This window comes from Balaenoptera physalus (assembly GCF_965194825.1).
Source record: "Balaenoptera physalus genome assembly, chromosome: 7".
Classification (NCBI taxonomy): Eukaryota; Metazoa; Chordata; class Mammalia; order Artiodactyla; family Balaenopteridae; genus Balaenoptera; species Balaenoptera physalus.
Window position 1 is genome coordinate 99397754 of NC_138886.1, and position 17260 is coordinate 99415013.

Below are 17260 nucleotides of genomic sequence, written 5' to 3' on the forward strand. Positions count from 1 at the left end.
CATTTTTGTGCCTGTTTTTGTGTAGACATAAGTTTTCAACCCCTTTGGGTAAATACCAAGGAACAGACTTTGGATTGCATGTAGGAATATGTTTAGTTTTGTAAGAACCGGCCAAACAGTCTTCCAAAAAGGCTGCACCATTTTGCATTCCCACCACCAATGAGAGTTCCTGTTGCTCTACATCCTTGCCAGCATTTGGTGTCATTAGTGTTCCAGATTTTGACCATTTTCATAGGAGTGTAGTGGTATCTCGTTGTTTTAATGTGCATTTCTCTGAAGACATATGATGTGGAGCATCTTTTCATATGCTTCTTTCTCATCTGTATATCTTCTTCAGTGAAGTGTCTGTTAAAGTCAGCTTAGGACCATTTTTTAATTGGAGTTGTTTGTTTTCTTATTGGTAAGTTTGAGTTCTTTGCATATTTTGGATAAAAGTCATTTGTTCGATGTGTATTTTGCAAATATTTTCTCCCATCCTATGGCTTGTGTTTTCATTCTCTTGACTGTCTTTTGCAGGGCAGAAATTTTTAATTTTAATAAAGTCCATCTTATCAGTTCTTTTCTTTCTTTTGCCAATACACTGTCTTAATTACTGTACCTTTATGGTAAGTCTTGAAATCAGGTAGTGTCATTCCTACCACTCTGTTCTTCTTCAATATTGTTTTGGCCATTCTGGGTCTTTTGCTTCACCACATAAACTTTAGAATCAGTTTGTTGATATCCACAAAATAACTTGCTTGAATTTTGATTGAGATTGCCTTGAATCTATAGATCAATTGGGAAAAACTGAAATCTTGACAATCAATATTGAGTATTGTCCATGAACATGGAGTATCTCTCCATTTATTTAGTTCTTCCTCGATTAATTCCTCAGAGTTTTGCTCATATAGATCTCATGCATATTTTGTTAGATTTATACCTAAGTATTTTATATTTTTTAGGTGCTAATGTAAATAGCATAGTGTTTCAGATTCCTAATTCCACTTGGTCATTGCTGGTATATAGGAAAACAATTGACTTTTGTATTTTAACCTTGTATCCTGTGACCTTGCTATAACCACTTATTAGTTCCAGGAGTTTTTGCATAGATGATCTTGTCATCCATAACAAAGACATTTCTTTCCTAATCTGTATCCCTTCTATTTCCTTTTCTTGTCTAATTGCATAAACTAAGACTTCTAGTAGGATGTGGAAAAGGAGTGGTGAGAGGGAAAATCTTTGCCTAGTCTTGTTCTTAGTGGGGAAAGTTTCAAATTTCTCACCATTAAGTGTGGTGTTAGCTGTAAGTTTTCGGTAGATATTCTTTATCAATTTGTGAAAGTTCAACTCTATTCCTAGTTTACCAAGAGTTTTTACCATGGATGGGTGTTGGATTTTGTCAGATGCTTTTCTTCATCTATCGATAGTACCATGTGATTTTTCTTTGTTAGCTTGTGGATGTGATGGATTACATAAACTGATTTTTGAATGTTGAACCAGCCCTGAATACCTGGGACAAATTCCACTTGTTTCAGTATGTAATTCTTTTTCTATTTTTTAAGAATCTGTTAAAATTTTTATTTTATTTTACTTTATTATTTTGTTTTTGGCCACACCGTGTGGCTTGTGAGATCCTAGTTCCCTCACCAGGGATTGAACCCGGGCCCCCTGCAGTGGAAGCATGGAGTCCTAACCACTGGACTGCCAGGGAATTCCCTGTAATTCTTCTTATACATTGTTGGATTTGATCGCTGATATTTTGTTGAGGATTTTGCATCTGTGTTCGTGAGAAATATTGGTCTGTAGGTTTCTTTTCTTGTAATATCTGTGATTGGTTTTGGTATTATGGTACTATTAGCCTCATAGAATAAGTTAAAAAGTATTCCTCTGTTTCTATCTTCTAAAAGGGATTATGGAGACATGGCATGATTTCTTCCTTAAATGTTTGGCAGAATTCACCAGGGAAGCCCTCTGGACTTTGTGCTTTCTGTTTTGGAAGGTTATTATTATATTATTAAAATAATTATTTGAATTATTGTTTCAAATTTCTTAATAGATATTTGTCTTTCTCTGTCTGACTTATTTCACTTAGTATGATAATCTCCAGGTCCATCCATGTTGCTGCAAATGGCATTATTTCATTCTTTTTAATGGCTGAGTAATATCCCATTGTATATATGTAGCACATCTTCTTTATCCATTCATCTGTCCTCAACAAAATACTAGCAATCCAAATCCAACAATACATTAAAAGGATCATACACTATGATCAAGTGGGATTTATCCTAGGGATGCAAGGATTTTTCAGTATCTGCAATCAATGGCTGTGATACACCACCACAAGTTAAAGAATAAAAACCATATGATCATCTCAATAGATGCAGAAAAAGCTTTTGACAAAATTCAACACCTATTTATGATTAAAGGCTCTCCAGAAAGGGTCCTAGAGGGAACATATTTCAAAATAATATAGACCATATACAACTAACCTACAGCTAACATCATACTCAACAGTGAAAATCTAAAAGCATGTCTTCTAAGATCAGGAGCAAGACAAGGATGTCCACTCTCACCACTTTTATTCAACATAGTTTTGGAAGTCCTAGCTGTGGCAAACAGAGAAGAAAAAGAAAAGGAATCTAAATTGGAAAAGAAAGAAGTAAAACTGTCACTGTTTGCAGATGATATGATATTAGACATAGAAAATCCTAAAGGTGCTACCAGATAACTACTAGAGCTCATCAATGAATTCAGTAAAGTGACATTTTCTTTGCTGAGGAATTTTTAGTCTACTTTAGAACATAATGCATATTGAAAAGATGCCATTTATATACAGTTGTGTATAAACTGGATTTGAAAGTTCTGAAGAAACTAAGAGCATGCATCACCAAGGAGCTGTAGTAATCCAGAGGTTTGTCTGGGACTGTTTTTTATTTATGGAGGGGGTAGATTTAAGTAGTTTTAGGAGGAGGTCAAGGGTCTGGAAAACACTCAGATAGTGTCACTTAGATTGAGAGGATTAAGGCAATTATGTATTCCCCAGCTATGGGAAGTTCCAAATTTCTAAGATTTTACCTGGAGAAAAGAATATATATATATAATTTTTAAAAACAGAAGCTGAAATATTGTTTAATAATTTCAGTATAAAGCAGGACAAACAATAGGCTATTGATTAAAATGATGTTACAATAGGTACAACTACTGAGACAATGTTTGCTCATTTAATACATAAGAACTTATTCTAGAAGCATGCACACAAGGCTGTTCCGAGCACTCTGATCTGAATCACACATAAATCATGAACAATTACGGTGTGTCTGTATTTTCTACAAGACACGTTACACTGGCTCATCAGTTTCCCTTTAGAGTTCCCAAGCTTTTCTGAGAACATTTGAGCTTCTGAGTACATTTGAACTTTTGAAGGAATAAGTGCATTTCAAAACTGAGATTATTTCATAGAATAATTTCTTATTAATATGAGTGTTATTATGAAGAGAAATGAACTTGCTTTAGCCTATTTAACTGTAATATTATCTGTCTATTTTCATTTGTTAATTCTTACAAGAGTATTACTTGTACTCACCTCATATTCCCCCTAAGTGGTAAATAGTTGTACTTTTCAGTTGTTTCGCCATCTCGTTTGTTAAAAACAATTATTTATGAATAATTGTTGTAGCTTTGAAGCATTTCAGGATTCATCTTTTTTTTTGGATAGAAATAGTATGTATCAGACTATTGATAAGAATAATATTCAGTGGAAATCAAATATTTTTTAATGATTCCAGAAAAAGGAAATTAAATTGTGTCTTCACAATTTTGGCTCCAGGAATCGTAGTATAAAATATAGACATTTCAGATTGAAAACAATGGTTAAGGAGATTTTTGGGTGGCATCTGAGACTTCACCTTACTTGAATGTAATTTAGTTAAAAACACAGTGAATGTACAGAAAACACTGTCCAAACACAGGGCTGCTCTTTTCCAAGTACCTTATTGGACATGGTCACGTTTTTTGATCACGTGCATTCTCAAATTTGACTGTGTGGAAGTGAATTGGAACAACCAATTAGGGTTGTAAAGAAAATGATCACTTTTAAAATTGTTTCTCAAAGACAAAGATGACTTCATAAGAGCGAGTACATCTTACTCTTTTTTTTTTTTTAAAGACTAAGATTCATATGCCTTCTCTTTTTTTTTTTTCTTTTTCATATGCCTTCTTTTGAGGAAAGAATAAAAAAATGAGAATATGGCTTGGAACGTTGAATGCTGCCTTCTATATCTCTCTATAGGGAAAACGTCCTTATAGAATATTTTGAAGAAGCTTATGTGATGACTTGTCTTACCATACTGAAAATAATAAAAGCAAACACTATTAATCCTCATAGAAACCCTATGAATTGTGTGATTCCCCTTTGTCCAGGTGTGTGATTCAGTTGTGTGACATCCTCATTGTACAGATGAGGTAACTGAGGCTTAGGGAGGGCCAGTGATTTCCCAAGAGTAGGCAGCTTGGTAAATGTCATGCCCACACCCTGTCTGGCTCCAGAATCTACACTTGGTCCTCACTGTTTCCAACCCAGAAAGGAGAGACCCCAATACGGTGAGATGAGAAAGATGTGAGCAGAGGGGACTGAGTGGGGAGCGTCTGGGGAGACTCAGAAAGGAAGCCGTGCTGGGGGCGGGGGGGGTAGGCTGGGAAAGGAGCAGGCTTCCCAAGCTAAACAGTTGATGGAGATAATCTTCACTTACCCTCAACCAGCTCTGTGACTTTGAGCAGGTTACTTAGATCCCTGGGACCCCTTTACCTAAAGGGGGAATGATGCAGGCCTGGTCTGCTCAACAGGCAGAGAAATTGTCCCCTGAGAAATTGTCACGTTAACATTCGAGTTAGCACAGCTGACTGTGGATTGTGGATGATCCCAATCTTCTGGAATTTTCTGAATGGCTAATAATGCCCCAGTAATGTCTCAACAGCTTTGTACTTGCAGTGCACACACTCACAACGGGTGTTTCTTTGCTCTTCCTTGTGCCAAGCACCCTTCGGGCACTTTGCTGAAGCCTGACCCCTTCTCACAGCAATGCTTGTAAATGCATAAAATGTATACATAGGGTTACAAAGTAAATAGTTATATTGAAATGCTGATATCAATGTACTAGAAATTGTAACATAGTGTCTTCTTAGTTATTAGCGCATTAAAAAACAAGATCTAGTGGTGACTTTAATAAATACTGTTATTTTGAAGTAAAGGGGACCATAAACAATATTTCTAGATGTCTGTGACAACGATTGCTATTAAAATATCTGTAACTTATGTTGGTAACATATGCACGGGCACTGGTGAGTATAGTCTGGTTTGTCTACATTTGTGACTGAAGAATATGCTAAATTTTAGCTAGAGGTTAGTGAAAATAAAGATGTAATTTTTTTCTATTCATCTCAACAGACCCCCTATATCATATTTGTACCACATGTTAAGAACCCCTGAGCTGTGTGGTTCACTGCTTCAAGTTCTGTGAAAAACCCTCCTGAGCTTTGATTGAACTTCTAATGAATCTTTAGATCAAGCTAGGGAAAACCAGTACCTTAAAAGTAGTCTTCCTATTTGCAATCATTGTAGTCTGAATTTATGTAGTTTTTCTTTAATGTCTTTCAATACAATTTTTATAATAATCTCCATAAATGTCCTGCAAATTCTGTAAGATTCATTCTTAGATACTTTATATGTTTTGTTAGTATTTGCTATTCTATTTAATTTAATTTCTAACTATGGATAAGTTTAGAAATACTATCAGCTTTTGTATAATGAATTGTTAAGCTAGCCAATGACTTTCAGAATTTCTACCTCCATAATCATATCATCTGGAAACGATAACGGTTGCTCTTTTTTATCCAATTTTGTGCTTTTAATTTTTAAATTTTCTCTTACGTACTGATAGGACTTTCAGTGCAATGTTCAGTAGAAACAGTGGTGTCTGTGAAAGTGTTCTTTCTGATTTTCCAGGAAATACTTTTAATATTTTCCCATTTAGGAGTGATGTGCTGGAACCAATTTTTAGCAGCTAGCAAGAGCCAATCATTAACTTTCATGAATTTTGCATGAAAATACAATCATTACTAAAAATTAAATTATATAAACATAATTAATTAAATCATATTAGAACAAAAGTAATACATTCTGAAAACGCACCACTTGCTACTTTATTTTATGTCATCTTGCTGTTATCAGTGCTCTTGAGGTTATTTACATACCTTGTGTCTGCGTGGTGAAAATACTATATAATGATTCTTTTTCCAACTTCCTGGTCAGTGACATCACGTTGATAGCTTTGAATTGGCCATGGTACGAGTACCATGTTTGCCACAGGCTCTAGCATTTTCCTAGCCTGTTAACTAAAAAGAAAGGAAATTAAGGAAGAAGAGAAGGGAGGGTGGCAGGGAAATAGGAAGGAAAGGAAAGTAAAAGGGAAGGAAGAAGAGAGGAAGAGAGGACAGGAAAGCTTTAATCAGTGTATTAACCCGCACATGGTGTTTCCCCCCAGATAGCTGTGACGCTCCTCTGGCGTCTGCCCTGCCCCGGGCTTCCTTCAGCAGCTCCTCAGAGCGGTCCAGCAGCCACGGCCCTGGCTTTGCAAGTCTTAATCGCAGAGACGGTGAGTCTGCAGCTGTCTTCTTGTCAATCCACCCTGATTCTTTCCCAGAGAGAATTATTTTCATTTTTAGTTCATATTCCTTCTTATAGCTCAAAACTTAATTATATTGAGTTTAATGAAACTGAAGAAAGCAGCAGGTTCATCATATCTGCTAGTATTCCTCTGCTAGCTTTCTTCTTCCTTATGATCCATTTTTTGGTTTGTTTTGATATCTTCCTTCCCTATTGATTGCCAGCAAATGATCATCAATAAGATTTATGAGAAGGGAATGATTGGAGTCTAGATTTTTTCCAGGGTTATCATCCCTTTTTAGTTTTAGGACCGGCGACAGAAGGGTGACTAGTCAAGTGCGCTGGTCATGAATAACTACAACAACACAAGAAGGAGCCAGTGCTGCAGCCACTGGGGAAGCCTGATGTTTGCAAGATGTGAAGCTGCCAAAGGATGTCATGGGAAAATGACTCCATTCCCAGGACTTGGCCTGGGAGGAGACCAGGTGAAGGCTGCTACTGAAAATAAAGATTCCCTTCCTATTAGTGGGAAGGGAGTGAATGACTTACTTTTTGGAAAGGTCCATTTTTGCTACTTGAATGTTGTCGAGTGAATTACCTCTTCTATTGCACAAATACTAATTCAGTGGATTAAATAAGTGAATACATACACTTCAAATTCAAATGCTTTGCTACTTTTTTTGATTAACTTTTATTGGAGTACGGTTGCTTGACAATGTTGTGTTAGCCTCCGCTGCACAACAAAATGAATCAGCCACACCCGTACAGATAGCCCCTCCCTTCTGGACTTCCCTCCCACTTCGGTCACCACAGTGCATTAGGTAGAGCTCCCTGTGCTATACAGTATGTTCCCATCAGTTGTCTATTTTATACATAGTATCAATAATGTATATATGTCAATCCCAGTCTCCTAATTCCTCCCACCCCACCCCTTTCCCCCTTGGTATCCATACATTTGTTCTCTACGTCTGTGTCTCTATTTCTGCTTTTGTTTTGCTACTGTTTTAAGGGATAGATTTTTTAAATGAAAGATTAATTCAGAAAGTAAAAGTGAAAATTAACTGTGTCCCATGTAAACGCACTGCTGTAAATTCTGGAGATACTACTAAGGAATTGAGTGTTTTCCTCCCTTTCTTTGACATTTCTAAGATCAGAGTTAAAGTCCAGCTTGAACTTTACTGTGTCCTTAAGGATCAAATTTGAGAACCTAGTAAGTGATCAAATAGATTGGCAGGGAAGAGTAAGAACACAGGTGAAGAAATTCAATGAGCTCAGTATGGGAAGGCATGTCCATTAATTGTCCACCTTCATGGTCTTTTCCCAGGAAAAAGCATTTTGTGGCCAGATAATTACTCCTCAAAGCATCATTCATAATCATTTTTAGCACCCCAGTAAAAATATATTCTCATTGAAACCAGATTTCAATGAGATCAGTTATCAAATTACCCATTTTCGGTCTGGTGGTTATTCTAATATCAGCTTAACATCTAAACTTTCCAGTGGTTTCCCTAAAATTGTAAAAACTAAATAAGCCATATTTAATTAGTTTAAAGAGGCCCGAGGGGCTTGTGTGTTGTGTTTCTAATTTGCATGTGTAGAGTATCTTTATGATTCAGGCCTCCAGTGCTATCAATATGGTGGCACTGGGAAGTTTATAAACATTAGAAGGAAAAATCCTGAAGCTTAAGATGAACTTATTTCCATTATATTTAATTAAAAAACTAATAACTCAGAATATTATAAGCCATCATTATAAAATGGTAAGTACAAAGCTTATCTTTTATATTTAAACTACTCTCTTTGCAAATTTAAATTAATTATTTTAAGAGTGGCAATCAACTGATGAGGGTTTTTTTTTCATGGTTGTTGCTACTCTGATTGCATATAGTGTACATTTCACTAAATATCCCTAGATATTACCACCTGATTTCAGACCCATTTCTAAAGCATGCTTTAGACAGCACAATTTATCAATATTCCTTCTGAAGGATTATCTATATGTGTTTTCTGTTAAAAGCCAGCATCCCAGAGTCTTTATTGACATTTCCTTTGCCTTGGTAAATGCTGGAGAACATATTAGTTCACTTTAGTTTAGATTATTATGATGTAAAATGTGGATAGTATGAAATGTGGATGAATATAATGAGGGCGATGATTCTTCATATATAGTAGTTTTAGCTTTTTTGAATATTTTGTGTATGATCTAGTGAGGAAAATCATGTTAGACTCCCTGATTGTATGGTTAAAATTTCCTTGGTCTGTGTTGTGGTATTTGGAAGTTTTAAAGAAGGTGGTCCGTCTTACACCCCTAGTTTCTTATTTTGCCCATAAGTCATTGCGCTTCTAGAATGTTCATTAAGAATTAGAAATGTCTCAAATATCACAGCTTCCACCAAGAACTTTATACATAGCAGCTGATCAATTCATCTACCTGATACATAAAGGTAGTAAGAGAATAGCCTATACATAATTTTTGATTGTATGTGTGTGCATATATATAAATTTGACCCACTGTATAACCCCCCAAAGCCAAATAATTCAAACTTTAAGGCACTTTATGATTTTAAAGTACTTCACTGATTCAACACATAACAAATGTTAATTAATTGACTAGAACTTATTGCACATTTCATGTTTTCTCTTTTACATATTTTTTACTTATGCAGTTTATGTATTTATTTTGTTTTCTATTAATTTATGAAAAGTAGTAAAATATTTCTTAGGAAAGACTTTGCAATAAACAGAAGAAAGAAGTCTATGAAGGATATTAAGAGGAATGAGCAGAGGAGTTAGGAGGGATCCAGGCGTTTCTAGGGACAGGTGGGCCAAAGCAGAGAGATGCAGACCTTGCATCTTTGAAAACCATGATTCCTGAGCATGTTACCACCTGTTTGCCAGTGTTTTCTGTGAGCTCCCTAATGGAAGTGTTGGTTATTGTAGAGATAGTAATGGGCTAGTATCATCACTCAACATTGGACTGAGTGCTCCTGGAGTTTACTTTTGAAATTTCTAGTCTGGTTCCTCTAGCATTCCCATTTTGTTGAAGTCTGGGATTGGGTTCCAGATAATACATTTAACAAAGTATCCCCTCTGAGGTCATACACCTTACCTTTTTATACAGAGAAACACAAATTACTGGAAATGCCTGAATGTATAATTTTTCAGAACTGATGGATTTTTTTTTAAGGGGTAAAACACAGACACGTACATGTATTCATATACCTATTCAAGAAAATTGATGCCATTAGATAAAAATGTAAAGTTCTTGAAGCTTTACATCTTTACAGTCAAATTGGGTTTGACTATTCATGTTAGCTGAATTTGTTTCCATCAATATTAAATTGATATTTCCTAGAATTACAAGTGACCTAATATTTCTCATATAAAATCAAGATTGCTGAAATCTGTGTATTCTAAATAAGAACATGCTATAATATTGACTTCATTTTTTTCTTCTCAAAAATCTCCTAAAGGAACTTTATGCAGTTTATCCAAGTTTATTCAAAACAAAAGTTAAAAAACCAAAACCAAAGGTAAAAAAACTACCTTAGAGTAAACCACGCTGGACTTTCATTCTAGATCTTGCATGTGAAAATAACCTTTTGTTTTTACAATTATTGTTACTGTAGGTGACCCTTCATGAAACTGGCTTTAGCATTTCAGATGCTGCTTTCCAACTCCGGATAACATGTTCTTTTTAGCCACGTGACGTGTCCTCTTTAGTCACCGCAGGCATGGTGGTGAGATGAGTGGTCTGGCCAGAGCTGATTGAGATGGATTAGGAGGAAGTGTACACACATTTTGTTCTCCTTTTTTGTTCCCCCAAAGTGCTTGCATAAACAATCATCCCCAGAAAGAGGGACAACTCCATTCATGGCCCAGATGCTGAAAATCACACCCTCTAATGCGGCAAGCCACTCATCACTGACAGTGCAAATGAGACTGCTTTAAATTTAACTTGATCAAAAATGGCATATCAGATTACTATATTGTGTATTGCAAACAGAAAGTAGATGGAGACAAGCTGAACTGACTGGATGTTTTCTTTTCTCTTTGTAATTCTTCACCTTTCCCGTACCGAGACATTGATCATATTTCCTCACAAGAGACTTATGTGTTGGTGGAGCCAGGAAAGATTTTGTCTAATGCTCCCAATACAATTGATGGCTGAGCATATTAGCAACAATTCTCAGCGTTAAGATATTTATTTCTCACTTTAAGAAGTACATTTACTAGTACAAGTTAATACTCCAGGTTTTAGCAGGAAATAAATACACATGATTAGATTAGGAGAAAATGCTTAGGCCTGGGCATCAGACACTAAATATTTTCTTATAACCTGGAACATCTGATTATTTGGACTCTGCAATATCCCAAATAAGCTGTGATGTAAAATTCACTGTTTTTTACAAAGAAATGTTAGAAAATGGAAAGAGTGAATAATAATTTAAAATATCTAGACGTATATCAACTCCTGATATAAATCAGAATATTACTGAATACATCAAAAATGTTTGATGCAAATCTTATAATAATAAACTTGTCCCTCATATTTTTTCATAAAATCGTAGTTCTCCAGTATTTCTATCTTTTATTCACAGGCTAGGTGCCTGGTAGAACTGGTCAGTATTCCCAAATACTAGTCTGAGCAATTCAGATGGCAATAAAAGGGCTTGCAAACCAGATTTTTATAAAGGCATATGAATGTACTGGGGAATTTTTGCCTCTGGATGTCAGATTTTTCATTCTGTTTATCTGTGCTTCCTAAAAGTTTTTAGACCTATTAGGGCCAAGACACATTCTTTTTCCAATTTTTCTTAACAAATGATCCTGCAGATGCAACTGTGGGTATTGAGTGCAGTGGACAGGCCAAATGTAACAGCATCCATGTAAAATACACCCATGTTCTAAAGCACAGAGCACTGTCTTGGTGACCATGCAACTTTATTAAATCACGGCATGATGGTAGCATGTGAGAGGAGAAGCCCCCAAATCCCAGGGTTCGTGCAGACCCTGCCGTACAGTTGTCACACAGAACTCATCTGCTCAGGTTTTCCCATGGTCCTTTTCAAGGTCTGGAGTCTCCAGGTTACCTCCATAGAACCTAAGATGCTAGATGAGACAAACCAGAACAAACCAAACATGTTTTTCAGCGTTGTCAACAACCTTCAGGGAGGCAATGTTGTCATTTCTCTCTACCAAGTAGCCCAAATTATAGCACTACCTCCAGAATAAGGCAATCCTCAGTCTCTTTTGGATTCAGTGGACTCTTTTGAATGGGTGAGCATCTTCCAGGGATGCTCAGATTTCTTTGTTCCTGCTTCTTTCCAAGACAGTGTTTGGGTTTACAGAAGGGCTGGTGCCCTCATGCAGCTGGATGGTGGGGCTTCTCACGTTGGGGCTCAGCTCCTTGCTATCTGCTGAAGGGAGTTTGTCTGCTTTTAACGCTGAGGGTTACTTGGCACCTGCTCCTGAAGCCTGTGGCGGATTTACCTCTTGGTAAGACCGTGTTCCCAGGGAACAGGTCATTGTCCCCTCCGGGATCTTTGCGATGTCACTTCTTGCCTCCCTGAAGCCTGACCATGAGTCTCATTTGGTTTCCAGCCTGAGCAGCCTTGGTTACAGGTTTAATCTGCCTTTGCCAAGTTGACCTTCTGTTCAGATCCAGTCAGACTCTCATCTCACTTCTGTGCCCCCTTTTGATGGCCTGTGGGCAGTCTGGTTCACCATACCAAGGGGAAAAAGATCGTCAAATGGTTTTGTCCTGGCAGTTTAGTCCAGAAGTAACCTATCACTTCCACTCAGAGCTTGTTGGCCAGAGCTGGTCACATAGCCCCACCCAACCACCAGGGAGCGTGGAAATCGCAATCCTCCAAGTGCCTGGAAGGTAGAAGAAGGGAAATAGTTGGCAACCATTAGTAATGACTACACAGCCCCTTACAAGGTGATCTCCCAAAATTCCAAATGGAAGCCAAGACAAAGCCTTTCCACAGCTTGCTTATTCCTCTCACTTTTCTGATCCCCCTGGGACTTTGTTCCTGAGCAAGGTGTCTGAATCACCCTCCTACCACCTTTTACCCTTCCTCCATTTCCTCTCTTTCCCACGATCGTCTGGGTTCCCATCTCTTCTTCCTGCCAAAGAGGGAGACATCACACATCCTGTTTCCTATTTTCTTAGTTGGTCTTTGCCCTCCCTGGCTTCTCTAGGGCTTCATGGGATAATGATCACTGGCTAACAGGATTTACCAGAGAGGAATGAAAAACACAACAGTTTATCCTTGCAAAATTATGTCTGTGTTTATAATCTGCCCAGTAAGTATCTTATGGTGGCCACAGTTTTGCCATAGTATTTTTCCAAGAGTAAGTACTGCCTATGATGTACTTGACAACTTCCCAAAAGGTATGTGGAAGCCCTTCTAAGCACTATCCAAATTCAAAAATAGTTGTCTAGCAAATTCTACTCTGTTCTTTTCCAAAGTAATCACTTTTATATCATGTATAATATACAGAAATGTTCATGAAAGTTATTTATTTAACAGTATGTATCCTTGACATACACCATGATGTCTTTGTTTACTCCACTTTTAATAAATATTATTGGCATCCCTATGGAGATATATTTTGTCCCATCACATATTGCTTTACTCATCCAATGCAATTGCATTACCTCTTGTAGGGATATTCCCTTTTTTTTTGTTTGGAGTCACTGATGAAAGACGTACCAAGTGAGGTGACCTTCAATCCTGCCAAAGGGGTGAGGTTCAATTAGCAACCTTTCATGAGGCATCTGGGATCACTGATGATACATGGATCCTATGTGAAATCAAAGCACACAGGAGTCTTGAACTTCTGGTTTAACTTGTGGCACAGAGACTGGTCTAGGAAGACCACAGCCAGTGACATAGGCTAATGGAATATCTCAGTGGACCCTGTGGTCAGCTACTCCCACCTTTGCTCTGAACATTAATGAGGAGCTTCTGGACTAGGGGCTGACTGGAAGATGGTATTTCAGGGGTTCTCTGTTCTCTCTGTCCTGTGATCCTTGCAGTAGACTCTTCCCTTGTTGCCATGTTTCCTCCAAGGAAATCCAGTGGAGCAGGCTTTTCTCTGACACAAAATAATGCCATACTTTGCTGGGGATGAATGCCTACACCCCAAAAAAATGCACCTTTGTCAGTAGTATTTACATTTTGTGATGCTTAGACCTCATCCTTTTTGCATTCTCATTTTACTACTCTATTTTGTATAGCAGCTCATCTGTACATATCTCTTTTTATCCAAGGCTTCCACAGTGTGCTTACAAATTGTAATGAATTCAGCTACATAACATCACTAAAGAAAATGTAAGTTTTACCATCAATGGACTTTTTTTCCAAAGGCTTCTGGCTAACTGAGCAGTCAAGTATGGATGGATAATTTAGTACTCATGGTTTTATTTCTGAGCATCTCACCCTTGCATTTCCTGACATGATCCTACACTGAATTTAATTAAAAAGAAAAAGGAGCTATTGCCTTAAGAAGAGTAACGGTGTGTCCCTGGGAAGTGGTGGGGGCCTTGGAGCAGAACGCCTGGCCTCCTGCCCTTCTGGGCATCCTGGATTCCCCACTGTTCTCTACATATCAGAGGGAGATGCAGCTATTCTGAGTGGCCTCAAGAATGATCTGGAATCATATCTGTTCTGAATAACTCAGGGGGCCTCTGAAAGATGCACAATGATGCTTTTATAGAATTAGACCAGATCTCAGAGCTGCATCTCTCATAAACATGAAGATTTCACGGGAGATGCACGAATAAACTTGGTCATACATTTTATTCAGTCATGCATGAGGTATTTAGTACATGTTCGGATGGTTTATAGGCTTGCTGGGCAATTCGTATTTTATTTCTAAGGTGAGAAATTAGCAAAATCATCTTATAGTCTTGTCAATACAGAACTTCAAACACATAAGAACTGCAAAGCCTGAGATCAACTCAGATCTGAATGCCTCTCTACTGTGTGTTTCTTTAAAACTTGGTCAGGAGTGTCTATGAGAGAAGCAAAACAAAACACACAGTAGCAATGGATTTTTGTTTATTTTATGCAGAAAGAGCTGCAGCGATGAATGTTAATTGCCAAGGGCATTGAAAGTTGTCCCTCGGGACACTGCACACAGAACTTAAGGGAGTCACGTGTGAACAGTCACACTGTACTTTTTTTCTTTAATATCACTGGCATTTAATTTGAATCACAAATTAACAAGTATACACTTATTTTTTATTTAAGTTTAAATTGTCTGTTTACAAAACCATTATAGGGTATGTCTGCATTTAGTACAGGAATCTGTTTTACAATTAGGCAGCTCTGTGTGATTTTTTCATTATGGATGCACTTTTTGGAAAACTACCTGTTATCTCCTGCTCAGGCTGCTAGCAGACTGCAGGAAGCACAGCAGAAAGGGAATCAGAGGTTACCTAGACAGGTCCAGAGGGAGGATTTCTGCATTTTTTTACATCCTGATAGCCAGAAATGGTATATGTAGATAGTTGGAATTGCTCCTTAAGAAATCAGAGCTGGAGCAAATGCTTAAATTTCCCTCAGCAATGTAGGCAGGGTTGTGACAAAAACACCAATATATAAATCCCAGAGATCTCTGAGTGGGATGGTCAGGGAGCATCCCCAGGGCCTGCCGCCCTATGGCCCCTTTTTCCTGGGAACATCTGTTACTCCTGCTTATCTCACCCTCTCCCCACTCACCCAGCCCCGCCTGGAATCTGGAATGAGTTTTCTGTGAATTAAGATGCATTTAAGTGAGGAAAGATATACACAGAGCTTGATGAGCTCCCATTTGAGACAATGTAATGAAAATCTTGGAGGGAAACTTCCCTTAGTTACAATTTCAATTTAGCCATTTACTTGCTTGACATTTAGATGCCCTGGAGATAGGTTAGTCTGTTCACTTCAAATTATCCCACTTGACTTTGCTTCCTTTGGCATCTTTCTGCTCTGGACCTTGTTCCAACTTGAAGAAGGCATGAGCTATTCTCCTTTTCAACTCTGGGTAATTTCTACCTCTGGGTAATTTCCCCCTCTGCACAAAGCTGACACTCATTATGACAGTGCATGCCCCGTGGCCACCAGGGGCAGGGGTCATTTTCATCTTGATCAGTGACCAGAATAATTAAGGCCCTAGCTGAGAGTTTCCTGTTCAGCCTTTCCTCTCCCCAAAGACACAAGTCACTGCCTGTGTCTGAGCCAACGAAAGGTGGGGGAAAAAATCACACAGGGATAACTAGAGACAGAAACCTTCCAATATATCTGCCAGTATATCAATATAAAAGACAGTCTGGTATTGATAAGCAAACAATACTGAATAACTGACAAATCGCAGGGATATGTTCTTAGAAGGGGTAGAGAATGAAAAGGGAGCTAAGCTTTTATAAAATACCCTCACCCGAACCTAAAATGATTGTTTTTTGCTTGTCTGCAAAGCAGAGACTGTAACACCCGTCCCACTTGCCGGGTGCATGGAGGAGTTGTGAGGTAGCACTTAGAGCATCTGGGAGGGTCCTGAACACATCACATGCTTGTGACAAGTTTTGGCTTTCCTCATTTTCTCTCCTTTATCTAGTATAAAGTGGCAGGTAACGGGCCATTCAGTAATGAAAAGACTGCAATGCCCCACACTCTGGATGTCACCCCTCTTTCACCATGACTGTCTCCCGTCTTGCGATCGTGTGTGGGAGAGAAAGTATTGTGCTAGATGCTCTAACACAGCTTCTTGTTGAATTCTCATTGCAGCCCTAAAGCATACCTATCACACTTTGCTGGGAGGGATGTTTTGTGTTCAGTGTCCTAAGCTGTGGAACCTTGTTCTGTGCAAGTCAGACCCTCTGGACATGTTTTCCTTTGTATGAATTGTGACACTTTATTCAACTAAGGGGCTGAGGCAGGAGACAGGACGGTGACAATGGAAAAAGACAGTCTGTGGTGTGGTCAGGGGAAGAGCTGGGTGGGAGGGCAAGTGCCTTTCTTGTGGGTTCAGCACTGGTGACTCCAAAACAGTAATTGCAAATCCCTGGGCTCTGTTTCAGGGGGTGTTGGTTCCCAGGGGGAATTTACTGAAGATTTGCAACATTGAATAATGCAGGCTGATCAGTTTCAGAACCACTGCTCTGCAGCTAAGAGCTGGTGGGGCGGCTGTGCTCAAGCGTACCCACTTTAATGTTGTTTCAGTGTATTTTGTTTTGTTTTCCATTACAGAACAGAATCTCCCTTACCCGTCAGTAAAACTGTTCGAGGCTCCCTAAAAGTCCTCAGGTTACATTTGTGCATTTCCCACTTTTTCCAGTCATTAGAAAAAAGGGCATCTACCCCGGTGGACTGCGTGCATGGGCAAATGCACAGTAATTCAACATCATCACCCTACAGGGGTCTGGGGATTACGCCGTGGCTGTGTTACCCAGCTGAAATGAATTGCTTTGCAGCACAGGGAATTCTGTAGTTTCATTACTTTATCAGAGTACCTACTTAATCAGATAGCTTAATTTGCATACCAGTAGCACCTTCTCACCACAGGTAAGGAATATGAAATGTTCAAGGTTGATTACCTGCAGATGGTGAAGAGTGGTTGACAGAGACG

The 17260-nt window shown here is 38.3% G+C and overlaps 1 protein-coding gene across 4 annotated transcripts in view; it reads left to right on the forward strand.

Annotated features, from left to right (window-relative positions):
* LOC309665100 (contactin-associated protein-like 3) overlaps positions 1–17260 on the forward strand; it is a 235150-nt gene that overhangs the window by 74013 nt on the left and 143877 nt on the right. For all 4 annotated transcript variants that reach the window (XM_082471237.1, XM_082471238.1, XM_082471239.1 and 1 more), the window contains one exon: positions 6519–6629. In XM_082471237.1, coding sequence (XP_082327363.1) covers positions 6519–6629 — 111 coding nt within the window. The remainder of the gene's footprint in view (positions 1–6518; positions 6630–17260) is intronic.